The 20535-nt window shown below is 40.4% G+C and overlaps 1 protein-coding gene across 1 annotated transcript; it reads right to left on the reverse strand.

Annotated features, from left to right (window-relative positions):
* Positions 1-12514: 12514 nt before the first annotated feature.
* DTX3L (deltex E3 ubiquitin ligase 3L) lies at positions 12515-20491 on the reverse strand. Its single transcript, XM_031454742.2, has 5 exons — positions 20239-20491; positions 19149-19360; positions 15837-17363; positions 15247-15464; positions 12515-14427 (listed from the first exon to the last, which is right to left on the reverse strand). The coding sequence occupies exons 1-5, from the start codon at positions 20420-20422 to the stop codon at positions 14358-14360; spliced, it is 2211 nt and encodes a 736-aa protein (XP_031310602.1). The 5' UTR covers positions 20423-20491; the 3' UTR covers positions 12515-14357.
* Positions 20492-20535: the final 44 nt, after the last annotated feature.

The following is a 20535-nucleotide window of genomic DNA, read 5'->3' on the forward strand; positions in this document are numbered from 1 at the left end:
AGTTTTGGGGTTATCTGGCATGTAGCAATTGAAAACTAATATGGATTGTATGCTTGTTTAGGATGGCTTGAAGAAGAAGGCTGGTGGAGATTGTGGGAATAAGGCTAAAACCCCCAACTTGTAACCCTCTGTGGCTAAGTCACTGCTGAAAGCCAACCTCTAACCCCGATGCCAGTGATAGGAATTTTAAGGGTTTTAACAAAAAGTTTTAAGTATATATACATATTAGAGTAGAATAGAAAATTGAGTGCATCAGTTCCTTAGCAAGAAATGCACATGTTGCAACAAAACTTTATTTTCCAAGTTGCAACAAATACTTGTGTCTTCATAATAAAGTATGGGTTGGAGTATAATATAAACATTTTTTTATGGTGCACTGTGGTTAAAAAAAAGGTTTATAAAGTGCTGCACTGCACTCTATATGACTCAGCCTCTGCTATTGGTTTCTTTATTCACTAATGGATGGAGAGCAGACTGAGACTCATGTGCACATGTTATCTTCAGAAGCACTGAATGTGCTTAAATATTAACCATTTACCAGAATATAACCATGGTAGATGGCTTTTGAAAGAAGTTCTCCAGATGTCAAGAGCTTTAAGGTGACAAGTATGGGAGAGAGATGGGCCTTCAAATTCTTCAAGATTGGGAGGTTGGTATTGGTCCTAAGAATCATGCAGTTTTAAATGTAGAAGTCTGCAAAGTGAGGGAAACCAATCCTAAATGTTCGTGTTCTCACCAAGTATCAGTTAAAAACTTGCAGTAATACCAATTCATTGCTATATTAAGAATCAGATATTATTTCAATCTAATGCTAAGACTATTAGCTTCTTAAATCACTACTGAAAGTTAAGCTCCTTTTCTTTCTAGATAGCCTTTCAATGTTTGGCTCTCCTGCCTGACTAGTTTCCACTGAAGCTATGTTAGGAAGATCCTAATGTCTGCTTCTCTCTGACTGAGCTCATCCACTTTCCCTTCCAGTCTTCCATCCATACCTATAGTTTCAGGGAAACCTTTTGGCTTCACTACCAATTCCTAAGGATCACAATTGGAGGTGATGTGCAGGTGAAGTATGATCTTTAAAAATGTTCTTTATATGGTTGTACCGTCCAAAAGTATAAACTTCTTTGTGGCATAAATCTTTCAGGAGATTGTGACTGCCTTTAAAATGGTTCATTAAATTTCCCAAGTTCCTATGTGCTCTTTGAGAAGAGATCAGATTCTGAAAACAACCTGAAGGTAGAATGAGCAGGATTTCCTAAAGGGCTGGATGTGGGATATTAGAGAGAGGAGTCAGGATGACTCCCAGGTTTTGACCTGAGTAACTATGAGGATGGAGTTGCTATCAGCTGAGATGGGAAAGTCTGTGGATGATGCGGGTTGGTGGAGTGAGGTGAGAAGGATGGGAGTTTCATTTTGGAATGTGCTGTTTATGTCATATGCTTTTAGACAACCAGGTGAAGAAGTCTACTAGGCAGTGAGTGCAGACATTGGAGTTTATGACAGAGAGTCTTGATTGGAGATAAAACTGGAAGTCATGGGTACCTAGAGAGCATTTAAAGCCATTAGGTCTCCTAACCTAATTACCTCCGCCCACCCCAAAAAAGAAAACAAAACAACAACAAAGAAACAAATATCTAAAGCCATTAGGTCTCCAAAGACTGAGTGTAGACAAAGAGGAGAAAAGAACTGTCACCTCATTAAGGTGAATGAGGAAAGAGGAATGAACAGCCACTGGTGAGGTGGGAAAAAAAAATCCCAAAGTGTGATGTCCTAGCAGTAAGTGAAAAAAGTGCACCAAGGAGGAGGGAGCAATTAGATGAGTCGGATGCTGCTAAGAGATCAAGTAAGATGAGGACTGAAAAGTGGCTACTGAGCTTGGCAACGTGGAGGTCATTGGTGATCTTGACCAGAGCACTTCCGGTGGAGTGATGGGGGGTGTGGAATGGATTTAAGAAAGAATGTGAGGAGAAGAAATGGGGATGAATAATGACAAACTCGACTGAGAAATTCTGCTGCAAAGGGAAGCAAGGAAATGAAGCAGTAACTGCAGAGAAATCAGAGTCAAAAACCAAAATCAAACAAACCCCAATTCTTTATCTAGATTGCCACAGAGACCTGTTCAAAGCCTTGGGTTATTTCATAGTACATTCCAGTAAGAATGTGGTGGCTTTGATGGATTTCCTAATCACCTGTGTGGCCTCTAATCTGACTTCATTCATGCATTAAGTGATTAATAATAACTGTAAAGATTGAGAAGGAAGAGAAATTACTTACTTTTGTAGTAAAGAAAACTCAACTAGGGCTGAATTCTCCCCTGGGAAATATTGTACATTGGTTCTCCTCCATTTTTGAGATTTTTCAAAGAAAATTGTTATATAATTATCAACATCAGGTGGTAGATTTTCAACCACCAATGGTTCTTGATGGTTACAGATACCTTGGGAAAATCTGGTTTCCCAACTTTATGGTATCCGTTACAAACATTAACAAATGTTCTGACATCTGCAAATAAAAATCAGTTTAATAGCACTGTAATTTCATTTCATATCAGAAGAAAACAGATTTTAAAATGTAATTTGTCCTACCAATATTTTTGAGAAAGGAGACGACAGCAACTTTAATACTGGATGTTACTTCCACCCTGAAGTCACCGCTGATGTCTGACAGGCCACTAATCGACTCCACAAACAAGGATAGCACACCCTCAGCCATGGTGTCTTGGATATTGTGAAATGCAACCAAAAGGGAGGCTTGTGAAGAGTCTTTTGAAAATTCATCTGTTTCAACCACTTCCATTTCATTCATTTTATCCACTCTTCTGAAAACTATTACTTCTGTACTGAGGATTTCCAACTTAGCAATTTTTAAGGAGACAGAAACACTCAAGATAGTAATTTTTATATCTGATTTGAGAATTGAAAGCCTTTGGCCTTTATATTACTTTCAGATGTTTAATACTTTGAAAGAAAATAGATTTTACTTACTGCTTTTTTTTTTTTAAAGAAAGAAAACAATAACTCTTTGGTTCAATGATAATGTGAAGTTAAACATAATACTTTGTAAAGTCAGATTTACTCACCAAATCACAGGGAAAAAAATAAACATGATAGTAAATGGTGGTGCTCATCCACTGACCGAAAATAATTGGGCTACAACTCATTACTGAGAAGAAATGTTTCTGTTACTGCATAATGAAAGAGCAATCCACAAAGATAACCAAAATACAAAAAATTCTGCATCTTCACAAAGAAGATTGAATATGGGTAGACATTTATGGGGACAGTAGAAACTCTAACTTCCATTTTTAATTGTTTAACCTGTTAAAGAGAAATAAAAGGACTTTTCCCTTAGCATGATAAAGAGGCTTATTCTGAACTCAGAAGTCAACATTCACAGTGAAGAAATGTAACAGTCACTCTCCTTAGAAGTAGTAAAAAATAAAATTAAAAAAAAAATCAGAAATGTGTTCTGTCACTACTTCTACTCAGTATATTTTTCAAAACTCTTCCTGGTCATCACAATAAGGTGGGGAAAAGAAATGAGAATAAATATTGAAAAGAAAAGCCCCAAGCAGTCATTCTTTACAAATAACACAGCCACATCTTTGAAAATTTAAAAATCAGTAATAACATCAAGAAAGTAAAAAGACAACCCACAGAATGGGAGAAGATATTTGCCAGTCATATAGCTGATAAGGGGCTTGTATCTAGAATATATAAAGACCTTTTACAACTCAACAATAAAAAAACCAAATAATACAATTTAAAAATAGACAAAGAATTAAACAGACATTTCACCAAAGAAGATAAACATGTGGCCAATAAGGACCAAAAAAATAAAAAAGTTGCTCAACATCATTAGTCACTAAGAAAACACAAGTCAAAACCACAGTGAGATGCCACTTCACACCTACTAGGATAACTGAACTAAAAAAGGCAATAATAAGTGTCGTTCAGGATGTGAAAAAATTGGAACTCTCATACATTTCTGATGAGATATTAAATGATACAACTACTGAGCAAAACAGTTTTGCAGTTCCTCAAAAAGTTAGAGTTACTGTATGACCCGGAAATTTCACTCCCAGGTAGGTATACACCCGAGAGACATGAAACATATGTCCACACAAAAAACTTGTACGCATATGCTATAGACAAAATGTTTGTGTCCCTCCAAAAATCTGTATGTTAAAGCCCTAATCTCCAATGTGGTGGTATTTGGAGGTGGGGTCAGATGGGAGGTAATTAGGTTTAGATGACATAATAAGGATAGCACCCCCATGATGGGATTAGTGCCCTATACAATGATAAAGAGACCAGCACTTACACACACTCTTTCCCTCCATCATGTAAGAAAATAGCAAGAAGGGGTCATATGCATAGCAGGAAAAGGCCCCTCACCAAGAACCCAGTCATGCTAACTTCACTGACCTCTTATTTCCAGCCTCCAGGATTGCAAAGAAGCATCAATATATCATGCATAATGTGGAGAAAAATAAACTGAAACTAACCCAGAAATGACACAGATGACAGAATTACTAGATAAGGATACTAAAACCATTATTATAACAAAAAACTGCACACTTTTAAGAAGGTAAAGGAAAACAAGAATGTATTTAGCAGAGACTTAATATAAAGAAGAACTAAATCAAATTCTAGAGAGAAAAATACAAAGTTTGAGGTGAAAAATACAAAGTTTGACGTGAAAAATACACTGAATGGTGAAAGATATATGCACCCCAATGATCGCAGCAACATTATTTACAATTGCCAAGATACAGAAGCAACCCACAACAGAGGAATGGATAAAGAAGAAAAGATTAGTGAACTTTAAGACATTAGTAACAGTAACCACATAAAATGAAAGACAGAGGAAAAAAAGACTGAGAAAATAATGAGTAGAGAATCAGTGAGCCTGGGACAACTTCACGTGGATGAATATACATAGATAAAAGAGGAGAGAAGAAAATACTTGCAGAAGCAATGGCCAAAATCTTTTTCAAATTTGACGAAAACTATAAACTCATGGACCCAAGATTCACAATGAACTCCAAGCACAATAAAGATGAAGAAAACTACTCCTAGGCATATCATAAGTTGCTTAAAACAAGTAATAAAGAAAAAAATCTTAAAAGTAGCCAGTGAGAAAAGAATTATGCATAGAAGAACAAAGATAAAAATGATAGAAGACTTCTTGTCAGAAATAAGGCAAGCCAGAAGTTATACAACAATGTCTTTAACTGTCAACCTAGAAAATGCAGTATGTTTTAAAAAAAATGTGAAATTAAAAACTTTTCAGACATACACACACACTGAAAAACTCATCACCAGAAGACCTGCACTATAAGAAATGTTAAAGAAAGTTCTTCAAGAAGGGAAATAATGCCAGATGAAAATGGTGAATATGTGAATAAATATAAAATAATGCTTTCCTTATTTTTACAATCACTTTTAATAATCAAATATCCAAAACAATCTTGATAAAGAAAAACAAACAAAGCTGGAGGCCTTACACTTCCTGGCTTCAAAACATACTACAAAGCTGCAGTAATCAAAACAATATGGTACTGGCATGAAAACAGACATACAGATAACAGACATATAGATGGAGCAAAAGGGGAAAGCTTCATGGCATTGAATTTGTCAGTTATTCATTGGTTACGACACCAAAAGCACAGGTAACAAAAACAAGAATAGACAAGTGGGACTGGACATCAAACTTGAAAATTTCTGCAAAAAATAACAATAAATGGAGTGATTGGTATATATGTACAATGGAAGATTATTCAGCCTTGAAAAGGAAGGAAATTCTGACACATGCTGCAGCATGGATGAACCTTGAAGACATTAAGCTAAGTGAAATAAGCCAGTCACAAAAAACAGTGTTTGTTTAGCAAGATGAAAAGTTCTGGAGATTGGCTGCACAACAATGTGAATACCCTGAACACTAATGAACTACACACTTTAAAATGGTTAAAATGGTCAATTTTATGTGTATTTTATCACAATTTTTAAAAATATAAAAGAAAAAGAAAAAGAAAGCTGGTATATTCCAGTGCAGGTATTATCAGAGATGAAACTGTCATTGTATCATGATAAATGAAAAGATTCATCAAGGGAGAATAACAATCCTAAACATTTATGCCCCTAAAGAGAGCTTCAAATTATATGAAGCCAAAATTGATAGACCCCTAAGGAGAAATAAATCCACAATTACAGTTGGAGAGTTCAGCAGCCTTTCCCAATAATTGATAGAACTAGACATAAAACCAGTGAGGATATAAGGACTCGAACAACAGAATTAACCAAGTTGATCTAACTGAAACAGAAGACTTCAACCAATGATAACAGAATACACTGTTTTAAAGTGTGTGTGTGTGAATTTACCAAGATGGACCAAATCCTGTCCAGAAAACACATCTCAAAATGTAAATTTAAAAGGATTCAAATAGCCCAAAGTATGTTCTCAAATCACTATGAAATTAAATTAGAAAGTAATAGCAAACTAATGACAGCTGCACCTACATGGACGGATCTCAACAGTATTACGCTAAGTGAAAGGAGCAAGGCTCAAATGACTATGTGCTATATGATTCCACTTATATTACTGCAACTATAGAGACCAAAATCTCACCAGTGTTTGCCAGGGGCTCACCCTGAGTGAAAGGGATGATTACAAAGGGATTGGTGGGAATTTCGGGCAGTGATGCAACTCTTTTATATCTTTTATACTTTGTGGTTGTTACAATTATATACATGTCTCAAAACTCACAGAACTATATACTAAAAGTATGAATCTGCTGTATGTAAATTGTACCTTATTTTTCTAATGAAAGGAAAAGTCAATTGCATTCATGTACACAAGTAATTAGCTAAAAGATATAATGAAGAAAAAATATATGAGAAAAGCTCATTTACAATAGCAAGAAAAGAAGAGGAAATATATAGAAATCAAACTTAACAATAAATGTTCTACGTAAAAAACTATAAACACTCTTTAAAGACATAAAAGTAGACTTGAACAAATGAAATGGCATCCTTCTTCTTGGTGAGAATATCTCAACACCATCTCAAGATGTCAGCTCTCTGTAATTTAATTTATTAGTTTAGTGCAATTCCAATAAAAATCCCAACCAGTTTTTTTTTTTTTTGGACATTGATCATAAATCAGAAGTCTACCCTAAAGTTCATAAAGAAAGATAAGCACGCAAGAATAAAGCGGAAAACATTGAGATGGAAGAGCTCTGTAGGGGACTAGTCCTGACTTTAACATATGCTACAAAGCCTCTCTAAAACAGATGAACAAATAGGTCAATGGAGCAGCCAACGGAACAGAAGTTTCAGAATAACCAAACTACATCTAAAAATCTAGTATATGAGAAATAAAGGTGGTAACTCATGTTACTGACATAGTGATAAGCTTCATAAATGATGTTCGGATTGAAGCATTAACGGAGATTAAAATGTGGATACCCATTCGGAAAAAAAGATAAAATTAGATCTATTTCTCAAACCATACACAGAGGTAAAGTTCAAATGGATCGAAGGTCTACATGTAAAAAATAAAGCATTACAAATAGGAAAAAGAAAAAAAGCATGCGTAACTATAACCTGGGTATAGGGGAAAGCTTTTAAAAGATGACTTAAAGTCCAGATGCAATAAAATGAGAGACTGGTAAATTTTACTACATAACAATACAAAAACGTTTGCACGGTAAAAAAAAAAAAAAAAAAGCCACAGTAAGCAAACTCATAAGACAAACGACAAAATGAGAGGAAAAATTCACAGGATATATCACACTAAAGGATTTAAAGGATTTTTATCCCTACCGTATAAGGAACGTTTAAAATTTGAGGGGAAGGAGATGAGACGTCCTGTGGAGGAGAACCCTCACACTCTGCTCTCCCGGGACAAGTCACGGTGGTGAGCGCTCCCCAGAAGGCAGCTTCCGTGGACGGGGGTCTCCGCGCCGCCCTGCGCGGCAGAGCATCGCGCGTGCGCAGGACGCCTAGCGGGGCAGCCAGTCGCTCCCTCCTCCCTGCTCCGCTGGCGCCCCTCACCTTCCTCCCCCAGGAACCAAGAAGAAAGCCTGGAAGAGCTGGCTCCTCGGCTCCTGGTGGAAGTCTGGGTCTCCACCTCCCATCTCTTCGGCCTCTGGAAGTGCAACTTGGAGGTCAGTTCGCGGGCCAGGGCCCTAGCCCCCCAGGACGCTTAGCCCAGCTGACCTCCTCAGCCCTGTTCATCTACCGTCACTGCTGGGCTGGTGCCACGCAGCAGAAATACCTTGATCTTCTTCTGCTTTCTTTTCTATGAAAATCGCTTATAGCTGCTTTAGAATTGTGTTACTCTTTTGGAACAGTATTTGCTATCACCCAAATGCTGGGGTCAAAATCCTGGGCTCCAAAGTTAATTAGTTGTGCAGCCCCAGTAAACTGCATCTGTACAGTGAGCGTAGCCATAACTACTTCAAGATGCTATCGTGAGGTTTAATTGAGGTAACGTTCCTAGAGTGTCTGGCATATTTTATTTTTAAAATATCAATATTAGTTCCCCTTTGTGCTGGGCATCCCATTCCTCCTCCACCCTGCTTTCCCTACTCACTCATGTTCAGAAAAATACTCTGGATCCTTTTCATCCCCCTAAGACAGGGCTGGAATTAGGTGTCTCTCTAGCCTGACAAGACGTTGTTTAATGTCATTCAGTCAACTTGTGACGAAGGCCCTTGATATGCCTGGCACTGTGTTAAGATTATAAGGATGAGTTAGACACAGATCTCTTCTCTCTAGGGTGAGGGTAGAAGTAAGGGAAGAGAGAAATGAAAAACGATGAATACACTTTTACCTGGTGTTATCATGAAAGGCCCTGGCAGAATATAGAGGGTACTCTCAAAATGGGTACCTACGTAGGTATGGGCAAAGGGTTAAGGGAAACCAGTGAGAAATGGTGAAGCACCCCCACCCCCTCTTAACCAACTAGGCTGAAGGGACAAGGGAGAGGGTATGCACTGAACTTGGTAAGAGCCATGCCTATAGGAGAGTGCCATTTTCCAGGAGCCATGGCTGCTTTGGGGAGAGAGCAAGGGAATAATTATCCCAATCACTCTCTCCCTCCCTCCTACGATCTCTTGATGATACCTCCTGTGACTACACCCAACCAGCAATCAGAGAGCATGAGAATGGAGTTGATGCAGTACTTAGAGGTCAGCACCCAGCACCACCCCAAGGCTGAAAGCAGGGTAAGTGGATTTTGGTGTCACATCTGCATTAATAGAGATATGCATGAAGTATTAGGAACACAGAAAAATAAGTGATTCATGACTTGGAGACAAATTTGGAAGAAAGTTCCTATAATGGTAGCATTTGAGTGAGAACCTGAATGATGAGTAGGAGATTTCTAAGAGGAGAATGAGGTACAAGGGCATGAAAGAGAGAGAGAGAAGAGGCCAGAAGAATAAAAGTACAGACTGTGATAGACTGTGGTTAGGAAAAGCTGGTAGTCTGGTATGACTAGACCATTAGGGGCTTGGTGGGGTGGAAGGGGTAAGCAAGCATAATGAAAAATACTTGATGGCTATGCTGTGGAGTTTGAACTTTATTTCCTAGGTCAGCATCCTCAAAATGTGGTCCCCAGACCAGCAGCATTAGCATCAACTAGGAACTTGTTAGGAATACAGTTAGAACTTTCCGTTAGAAATCGAGGGTTGGGATTTAGCAATCTGTGTTTTACTGAGTCCTCCAGGTGATCTGACACAAGTTCAAGTTTCAGAAGCACTCATCTAGGCATTAGGGAGTCACAGAAGGTCTTTCATCAGGAGTGGTGCAATCAGAGCTGTTTTTTCAAAAGTCGGTTGGAGGTGGAAAGAAGAAGAGGGATAGGGAAAGAGTCCGTAGTGGATATTCCACTCATTCTGCTGAGGGAGTTAGGAAGTTGCCAGCTGGGCAGTGAGAGCTGAAGTGAAGAGGGAGAGGAAGGACTGGTGACAATGGATTTGTGGGATGTGAGTGTGGACAAAGACAGTCGATTGCCATTTTAGTAAACAGAGGATGTTGAGACCATAAAACCTTCAGCCACTACAGCCACCTTCCCCCCTTAGCTGCACCCCTACAGTGCACCCCAAGGGGAATTCAGAATGGAGAAAAACAGGATATTGGCCATAGATAAGATGCATATCAAAGGAATAATTTTAATAAGCCCAGACTCTTGCATCTTTTCACATGTAGAAACGCTAAAATCACTAACTTCAGATGTCTGTTTTTTTGGTGATTAGCAGTACTCTTTTGATATTTAACTACATTTTTTTATAGCAAAAATTTCTATATGTCCTGGCTCCTCCCTTACCTCTTTGGAAGAGCCCTCAGAGGTATCTGAGAAGCTGTTTCTGGGCTATAGTCTTAGTAATGCCCTGAATAAAAAACAGTTCTCAACTTTTAGGTTTTGTACTTTTTTCCAGTTGACAAAGCAGAAGCCTACACTGCCTTTTTTTTATCCCATTGAGAACCCTGGTAAACATTTACATCTCAAGGCACAAGCAGAGAAAAGCAAGTTCTCCTAGAAGGACTTGTTCCCTCGAGGTCAGAATTCTGAAAAGAAGTATTTTAGCAAGACAGCTTTTTCTGACTGCATATGCAAAAAGAACCAGTTTTGGAATTTTAAAAGAGTTTCATCTTAACCAATTTTCTCCATAATCTAAAGAATATTGTGGCCACACAGTGTTTAAAAAACATCACTTCCTTTTTCGTCATAGGATTATAGTTATAATTCTGTCAACCTGCTAAAATTGTTCCTTTGGGCTTTGAGAAGGAGTGGATATATTTCCCCTCATCCTAGCTGGGCACTTTTCCTTTTCATTTCAAATGACTAGTCAACAGACAGACAGACAGACAGATTTTTCTTTCTGAGGGACTGGTACGGAGTCTCTACTGAGCCACTCCCTGCCTCGACTGGTACTAACAGTGACCCTTCAGGTCCAAATGACACAAGTGCAAAAAGAAGGGCTCCCAGTGTGCACACCAGGGAATTTACCCAGTCTGGAGTACATCTCCTCTTCAGCAGCACAGTTCCTTTTCCCAACAAAAGTGAAAGTAGGCTGTCGGGGCTGAGCAGGGGAGAAGCAGGGAGAGTCTTGGGGAACAAACAGTTTAGCAACTGCCAGGACATCCCTGAAAGTCCCCCTCTCAGGCCTGGCAAGCTGTGAGCTGCTGGGTTCACATCAGTCCCAGCCAAACACTGTCAGCCTTTTGGATGGTGGGGGTGGCTAAGAACCACAGGGACGAGAGTCTTCTGGCTGGCTCACCAAAAATTTGTTACCAAACTCAGGTTCACCTGCTTGTCATTCAAGAATCTAATACCGAGTCCCTCAGAGCTACCCGAGAGGTTGCCTCTCAGGCTTGAAGTCCTCAGAAAGTCTGCCGAATAAAACATAATTCTCAACTTAAAAAGAAATAAAAGAACCAAATATTGAGAGACAAGCGTTGGGTAAAAGGAAAGATAGCTTTATTGAGGAAGTCTAGTCACCAGTGACCAATGATTCAATCAGTCGTGCCTCTGTAATGAAGCCTCCACAGAAACTCAAAAGGATGGGGTTCAAAGAGCTTCCAGGCTGGTGAACAGCTGGAGATTTGGGGAGAGTGGCACACATGGAGAGGGCATGGATGCCTTCTCCCCATATGCATCTCTTCCACCTGGCTGTTCCTGAAATATTCTTTTATGGTAAACCAGTAATCTAGTGAATAATCTGGTTTTCTGAGTTTTGTGAGCCACTCTGGCAAATTAATTGAACCACAGGAGGAGGTTGTGGAAACCTTTGATTTTATATCCATTCGGTCAGAAGCGCTGGTAACAATCTGGACTTGCAATTGGCATCTGAAGTGGAGCGCAGTCTTGTGGCACTTTACCTGTGGAATCTGATGCTATCCCCAGGTTGATAGTGTCAGAATTGAGTTGGATTGTAGGACATCCAGCTGGTGTTGGATTGCTTGGATGTGTAGGGGAAAATTCAACACACAGAAATTGGTTGCAGAAATGTATTATCTTTAGAGAGACATTATTTGTAATATCTCAATATTATTTGTAATTCTCTTTTTTCCTTTGGAGAGAAAGGCGCCCTGATTTGCTGCTGCCTAGTGAGCATCTGGGTAATCCAGCACTGACACTGGAGAGGTGAAACAAAAACTCTTGGAGCAAGGAGGGGCAGGTGTAGTTTGATAGGGTATTACGCATGCTTTCTTCAGAAAGGAGAGAAGAGATGAAACCTACAGCCCACTTTTACCTTTGTGGCAACCCATGTGTTAAGGAAGAAAAATATTAGTAAATGTGATTGTTATAGTTGAAAGTGGCAGCAGTTAAGTCAATAGTAGTAAAATTCTACTGTGATACTATTTAGCAAAAGCTACACACAAAACCAAGCAAAGACATCTGCCCACATGGTGTGTGGTACACTGTATGTGTTGTGGGAAACACCCAGAATCTCATCCTCAGGAAAAAGAAAAAAGAAGTGGGTAAGAACACAGACAGTCTGTTCCTAATAAGGATATAACTTTATTTATAGCTGATAGAGATGATAATACTTTCCACAGAGCAAAAGCAATAATGCAAAGGCTTTCCAACCACTCACACAATATGAAACACACACCTTGCTGTCAAGGATCCAGAAATTAGCAGGAACCAAACTTTTGCTTTTTTGAAGCAAATTTAGCTAAAATATCAATAGATACAAAACAATAATAACTGTAAGGCTTTAGTGAATCACTGAATAATTCATCAGACTAAGCTAAATATCTAATCTGATTTAAAAAAAATATTATTTACCTTAAGCTTCCTCAACTCTCTGGACAAAGAAAATGATTTTGGGTTTTTAAGTTCTTCAATCAAGACTTCCTTGGAGGAAATCTGCTTTGAGTACTGTGCAGGAATCCATTCTGAGAGAAGCTCAGAATAATGGGAACTCCCTAGCCTGCTCCACGCGGGAGAAGACCCCTGTAGAAGGCAGTACAGCTCTGGGGCACAGAAGCCTTGGAGCCAGACTAACTCCTTCAAATCCTAGCACTTGTACTTATTAATTATGTGACCTTTGTGAAAGTACCTATCCTCTCTGTGCATCAGTTTTCTCAATTATAAAATGGTGATACTAATAGATATAAAGCTCTTATAAAGGGGAAAAATAAGGACACAATATTAACTATTATTATCTGAACAAAAAATTCATCACTTTTGGAGAGAGGCTGGGACATGGATAGCCAGGTAGTTTCTTACTATAACTTTCTTCTGACTTGGAGGACCATGTAAAATTAAATTTTGACCGGTCATATATTCCTTATAGTAGGCTCACCTCTGGCCTTTTCTCTGTCCAGAGATTATCAGGGAGAAAGGTTTTAAGGCAGAAGGCGTGGCTTGATGGGACTTGGCAAAAGGATGAGAAAAGTGCTACTGTGGGGACTACAGTTACTAAGAAAATGATAGTCTATGGAAATTTTGGGGATTTGTCTGTTAAAACTAGAAGTGGGGTATACTCAAAAGTATAATAATATCTAGAGGAAAAAAATGTTCAGAGGCATGTACCATTACTATGGAGGGGCAAGTGCATGCCACGTGGCAGATTACAGGGATCGGGGGAGCAAGGACAAAGTTAGAGGCCAGTCAGAGTTCAGAGGCCAAGTGTTCTGGAGTAAGAGACTTGGTTTTCCAAATCAGTGGTGAGGTCTCCAGAAATGGCTTCTTTACTCCTGCCTCTGCCCAAGATTCAGGGAGCATATATCCTCTGCTGGGTTGTTAGCAACCTGAGTCAGGCAGCAACAATTGATTAAGTACCAGCCATATACCAGGTGTCCTGAAAAATAATAGCCTTGTTCCATTTATTACCAAAGGTTGCTCAGTCTCTGCCCTGGCCACTTTTCTGGCCGTGGGGCAGGGAGGGGAACGTGGGTCTCCAGTTTTCCATAACCAAAGCCTTCTTCTCCCCTATTCACACTAGGATTTTACTTTTAGGGTAGAGATTAAAGGGCAAACAAACAAAACTGAAGGACTGCCCCACAGATGGCAATAAGAGGATCAGCTAGCAGCTAGTACTTCAGCTGCACAACACAGAAGATGATTCCACAGCCACAATGCTCCACCTCCACAGCCCTGCAAGAATGCCATGAGAATGAGGCACAGTACCTCTGCAGCAAAATATTACACAGATCTTTGGGGCTTTTATCTTCCGTACAATTAAACACTCCAGAAAAACTTCTTATTCTTACACAAACCATTTCTTGAGATGAAAAATTTAAAAGGTGTTCTTACATAAAGATTTAGATTAGTATTTACTCTGCGTCTTTGACTGTGCCTTTTGCAAGCTGGGCTCAAGACTTCCCGTAGTCTTCTTACTCAATTCCTTTGTCTTTCAGCTCCTGTTTGACACGTTTCAGATAGTCAGGATCAGGGTAGCCATAACTGCAGAAGGAAAAAGGCCCTTAGCTTCATCACAGATGGTTTTAAAGAATCTGTACAGTAGGTCCCTGGCATTAACATTCAGTGTTGCAAACACTCACAAGCAATCCTGAAGGCATATGACTGATAATTATTTGGAAGTATGCAGATGTGAGTCATTTAGCTAATGAGTAGGCCTAGCTGTCTGCCCAGGATCTGCCTTCCAACAAGACTTTTTAATTTTGAGTTCATGGTAAGCAGTGACTCATAAAGTTACAATATACTATATTTTTATGGAAGGTAATAATTTTGCTACAGGAAGATTTTCACATTTGGGAAATTAAGTTTCAGAATACTAAGGGTTTGAGGTATTCTATCTGAATTTCATAAAGAACAATTGGATTGCCCATAATACAACTTCCATCATCATTAAGATTTTTCTAGACAAATATTAGCCAAGCATATTTAGGATGTCTATGGACTGATGGAAGGGTTGAAGAAAGGGCGGTCTTAAAAGAAGTCAAAGTAATTAAGATTCCTAGGCTCTGCCCATCAAATAGACATGAAACCCCAAATTAAATCACCTTAGATACCATTCATCTTGGATTCTGAAGATCTACCGCCCTTTGATAACAAAATTTATTCACTGTATGTTACTTTGTGGTTGGCAGGGTAGAAGGTGTTGGGAACCAGTCTTTTTGCCTTTGAGGTTATCACTCCAGATTAGCATCTGTCAAGATACTTAACTGTATCCTATCCCACTGGTATAAACTGTCTCCTTACAGCTACATCTGTAGCAGCCAAATTCTGTTTAGCCGCCATTGTGTTTCAAAAGATTCTTACCATTGTGGTCCCCCACTGCAGGATGTCTTGTGGTGGATATCATTCCATGTAACAACATCTGAGAATCCTGATGCTCGAGACACTCCCACTGTGAAAATCAGTTTTTGGTCAAAGGCCCTACGAAGCAGGCGCAGAACCTCCCTTCCTTCCTGGTTATCAGGCAAGTATGCACTTCGCTGTATTCCATAAAATCTCTTTCCTGGGTTTGGGTGCTCTTTCTATATAAGACAAGAAAATATCAAGTGAAAACATTCCTGTGTCTAAATTTTACTTTATCTATAGATGTGTTTGCAGATAGAGCAAACAAAAAAACAAAAAAAGTATTGAAGGTTTGCTCAGATTCCACATATAATTCATATTTCTCCTCTTTCCCCAAATTCCTGCTGGGAACACTTATCCACCTTCCTGACTTCCCCCACCCCAACACATAATCACCACCCACCCTTTCTCTGCCTTACTAGACACAAAAGATACCTAAGTTATAAGTAAATGTTACCTTCATCAGCATTTAAAACCCTTGCATATAATCATGGAGATAATTACCTGGGAAACATACTGGAAAGAAACCCAAAGACTTCAGAAACACTTACTGTTTGTATGCCTCCTTTAATAGTATAAATAATCTTAATGGAGCCACAGGATTCATAACCTGGAAGTGAGTCCTTTAAGTAACTGAAACTCATATTTCCATCTGGCTGATTTCCTTTCTGGATGCCGTAGGAAGTCTGGCACACAGGACAGACTGGCTTATATGAAAAGGCTCTCTCAATACAGAGGCTGCAGAATTCATGCTTGCACTTGGAGAGCACGCGTTTGTTATTAATGGTGTCCATACAGATGATACATATGTCCTTTTCTTTGTCCACTCCTGACACCCCAGAACTGGCAGAGTGCTGGAATGTTGTTGAAGCTGTTTTTGAATCACTGCTATCAGTGGGTGCATCATGGTCATCATTCCATTTTTCTCCAGCTAACGGAGAGATTCCCGCTCTGTTTAAGACATACTGTTTTGCCTTTGCAAGGTTATCTGGCAGCCCAGTCAAAGTCATTGACTCTTGATTTAGCACAAGGTGTATATCTGGATGTCTTTTTCTAAAGTCATCAGCAAACTTGGTCCCATACAAGTGCTTTTTCTCCTTGCCCAAAGCTTTCAGTGAAAGAACTTCTCTCATAATCTGACAAGAGACATGTTGGTAGGCGTCGATGAAACTTGAATAAGCATGCACAGAAAGATCTAACTCCTTGATTTTAGGTTTAAACAGAATGCAGGTTTTCTGACCTAATCCCCAAACCTGCTTTTGAGTGTTGTATTTTTTTTCTATTTTTGATATCTCCTGGAATAATTCCACTTCTAAAAGCTTATAGTGAGCAGTATCAACCTCAATTCCATTCATCATGTGTTTGTCAGTCAATATTTTCACGGGTGCCTTGATAAGACTTTCAGAGGTTTTTGAAGCAAGAAGATGTTCAGCAGCTGAAATGTCATCTGTGGTCCCAAGAAGGGTTAATTCTCGCCCTTTCTCCTTTATGAGGAGCTTCGTAAACTGCTGGCTTAATTCTTGTTTGATTTGATTTGCCTGCTTACTGTCTGCAAAAGCAATACATTTCTGCCCCAGAGTCCCTACGTTCTGAAATTCACTGGCAAAAGAGTCGCGAGCTGCTTCGAGGTTACCTGAGATGAAGTCTAAATAGACCATATTTGAAGAACTCTCTCGAGCTTTTATTTTTGTACCAAATCTTTTCTCTATTGAGCCTATTTTATCAGGGTAGGTGTATGTGAAGTATTCAAAGAAAGCCAAGGGAACTTCGAAATGGTTGCTTTTTTCCTCTGACCTGGATTTTGGCTCAGAGGGAGAAACATAGCTGTGTGCATCCTGCTGATGGAGTGGCTCCCTCTCTGTTGTCAAAAGGGAAGAATCACATTTCTGTTCCCTTTCCAACAGTTGCTCACTCAAGAAGCCATGTATTCTTTCAATATCTCTGAAGTCACCACACACCTTCTCTGTTCCATCACGGCCCTCCACACATTTGACACTGGGGCAGAGAATGGTGATCTGCTCCCTCTGCTCTTTGGAGAGCAGGTGACAGTTTAGCTCAGCTGTGACAGTAAGAAAGATCTGAAATTTTAAAAGGGAACAAATAAAATCTCTTAGACATCCATGCCTATGTTCACCTCTCAGGAGAATGTCTAGAGACTAGAGAAACAACCACTATGACTTCTTTCAAATCCTTTTTGTAGAGGATGCAACGTACTACAGCCCTGGAGAGTTGGGGGTGGGGTGGGAGGTGAGGGGAAGAGGCTCAGGCACATCTCCAGAGATTCTGATGTAAATGTAGGACCTGAGCACTAACACTTTTAAAAGTTCTATGGACAGGGAATCTGGTTTCTAGAGCTGCCACTATCTGTTTGACCTTGGGGGTTGGAGTGATGGAAAGGCACTCCGGCTTTCTGGGTAAATTGCTGTGTTTCTCACTAAAGAATGTGAGCCTGGAAGGGAGTCATAAATCTGAGGAGGGTGTTTTTTCCTATAATTGTATTTTCTCTTCTACTCTCCTCCTTTTTAAAAAAACAAAACAACACTAACCCCCTAACTGCATGCAGTGTTGCTGGGTCCTCTAAACCCTGGCCTTTAGAAGCTCAAATATAAGACAAACACATGAGATTAGGCAAAAAAGGACAGAGACAAATTGAATGTACTATAAAAGCAAGATTTCTAAAGTTTTGCTCCACTTCAAGGTCTTCACACATGCCATGCACATGCCATTTCCTCTGCCTGTAACATCCTTCCTCTAAATCTTCCTCCAGAATGTTTCCTGAATCCAGCCACTGCTCACAACTCCATCAGGACCACCCAGAGTCCAGGCCATTATCATCCTGCACCTGGCTCACTGTAGCCCCTCCTAACTGGGCTCTCTCACTTTCCACTTTAGCCTCTTCCTACATTCAGTTCTCCACGCAGCAGCCAGAGTAACCCTTTAGAAATATGAATCAGATCACTGTATCCCCCTGGCTCAAAACCATCTAAGGAATCTCCTAACATTTAAGTTAAAATCCAAAGTCCTGATCTTCATCCCTCAAAGACCTGACTTCTGGGTACCTCTCCAAGTTCCTCTCTTACTCTCTCTCTTGCTGTCTGCTCTCCAGCCAGCAGGCCTCCCTCCTTGAAGGGGCTCAGGATGTAGGCTCCTGTCTGACTGGGTGGGGGTGTGTGTGTCAGCCTTGCACTTGTTTCTTCCTTCTGCCTAGACTTTTCTTCTCCTAGAAATCCACTTAGTTAGCTCTCTTACTTCATTCATGTCTCTACTCAGATGTCATTTCATTTGAGAGGTTTTTCCTGATATCCTACTTAAAATAGTGCTCCTGTTACTGTCATTTATCCTGCTTTCTTCTTCTTCCTAGCACTTATCACTGCAGACATTTTGTTTCATATCTATTTGTTTCCTATTGTCTGGTTCCCTCACTAGAATGTAAGCTCCTTGAGGGCAGGGTCTGATGTGTTCCTGTCTGTATCCCCAGCTCCTGGCACACAGAAGTCATTGTCAAATGACTGCATGACTGGCTCCTTCTCAAATGTCACCTCCTCAGACACTGTGACTTCTGGTCAGAAATAACACAAACTCCTTCTTCTTCCTTGCCTTGGCCTTGTCACTCTCTAAGTGACAAAACCTCATTACATTTTTTTCTCAACACATATCACTCTCTGAAATGGTTTTCCTCATTTTGTTTACTTGCTTATTGTCTTTCTGTGTACCTCTCCACCCCCAGCAGGGACCTGGCTGTTGTGTTCACCTCTGTGTCCCTGTTGCCTAAACAGTGCCAGGCTCATAGTAAGTTCTTAGTAAATGGTCCTTGGACTGGAGAGGATTTTGCAGGAACATACCCAACTCCCCTCAATACTCACCTTTCTGACACAGGAATCCACAGCATTAGGGATGTGCTTTTCATTTGGATGCTTCTCACCAGACCTCGCCCCTTTTTGTGACTGTGTCAGAGAAGACATTCTGGCCCTTGTATTCTTCTCTACTGCATTTTCATTGGGTTCCAGGAAAATAGTCACAGTTTTGTCGTCAACCACAATTTGGTGCTTTCCTTTTTTCAACACTCCCTCCTTACCTTCAGTGGAGACATTACATATATGCATAAACATAGAAATGGGAGATTTTAAATAATCCTCTTACTCATGCATCTGTACCCTGCCCCAGTACCCTCCCAGTAAGGGCTGCTCCCTGCATCCTGAAATGGTGAGTTGGTGACAGGGGACCTGAGGGAGATATTCAGAACTCTTAATTAGGCAGCTTACATTTTACTGTAGAAAGGAAGGCTTAATGATAATGTAATATCCACTCATTAAAAGTCATGTTCCTGAAACTGTCTCAGTATCCCATTTCAATGACATGGAGTAATGCTCATTATAAGTGAAAAAAAAATTAGGAGTAAAAAATGTAGACCCAGTTTTGTAACTCTTTATGTACGTATATGTGTTTACTGACATTCAGAGGAAAAAGTCTGGGAGTAAATATACCAAAATGTTCAGATTGTTTTTCACCAGGTGGTTTTCTTCTTTATTCTTTACCCTGTCTTCTATAGTGAGGATATATAACTTCTGTAGCTCTCAAAAACAAATCAGTGGAATAATTGTTTAAAACATAAAAGCAGAATGGCAAGGGCTGACCGATGTCGGCGGGTGGGAAGGGTGTTTGTTCTTCTGAGAGCTGAGAATTATGAATCGGGACGAGGAACTGGAAAGTGTCAACTTGAAGGCGCAGTCGGTCCAGATCACGGACTGGGCACTTCTGGGCTCTGTTCTCCTCTATGGGGCTGCGCCTCCTGGCTGCAGAAGCCCCTAGTTCCTGTCCCCCACCAGACGATACCAGACTTGCCTTCTCTCCTGAGTCAGCTTGAACTGGGTCTGCACATAATCCCCCGGAGCTGGACCCCTCAGGGACGGCGGTTGCCCCCCTCCCCCGCCCCTGCCCTGGCCCACAGCTCACCCGCCCTTTGCTGGAAATCCACCCGATAGGTGCCCTGGTCGCTGGGATCCAGGGCACGGACGGTGCACTCTCCGCCTCCCGACTCCCGGCTCTGAAAGTACTTTTCCAGCTTCCTTTGAAGACGGATTCCGGGCTGGGACACCCGCACGAACAGCGGGGACGGCGGGCAGAGGATCGAAGCCATGGCTCTCTGTGTAGGGCTCTGGCGCGGCAGCTTGCGACGCAGCGTGGCCAGGGCCGGGGCATGGGTGTGTCCCGCCGCGCTGCCCCCAAGCGCAAAGTTTCAGTTTCGCTTTC

Source organism: Camelus dromedarius, chromosome 2 (genome assembly GCF_036321535.1).
Source record: "Camelus dromedarius isolate mCamDro1 chromosome 2, mCamDro1.pat, whole genome shotgun sequence".
NCBI classification, from domain to species: domain Eukaryota; kingdom Metazoa; phylum Chordata; class Mammalia; order Artiodactyla; family Camelidae; genus Camelus; species Camelus dromedarius.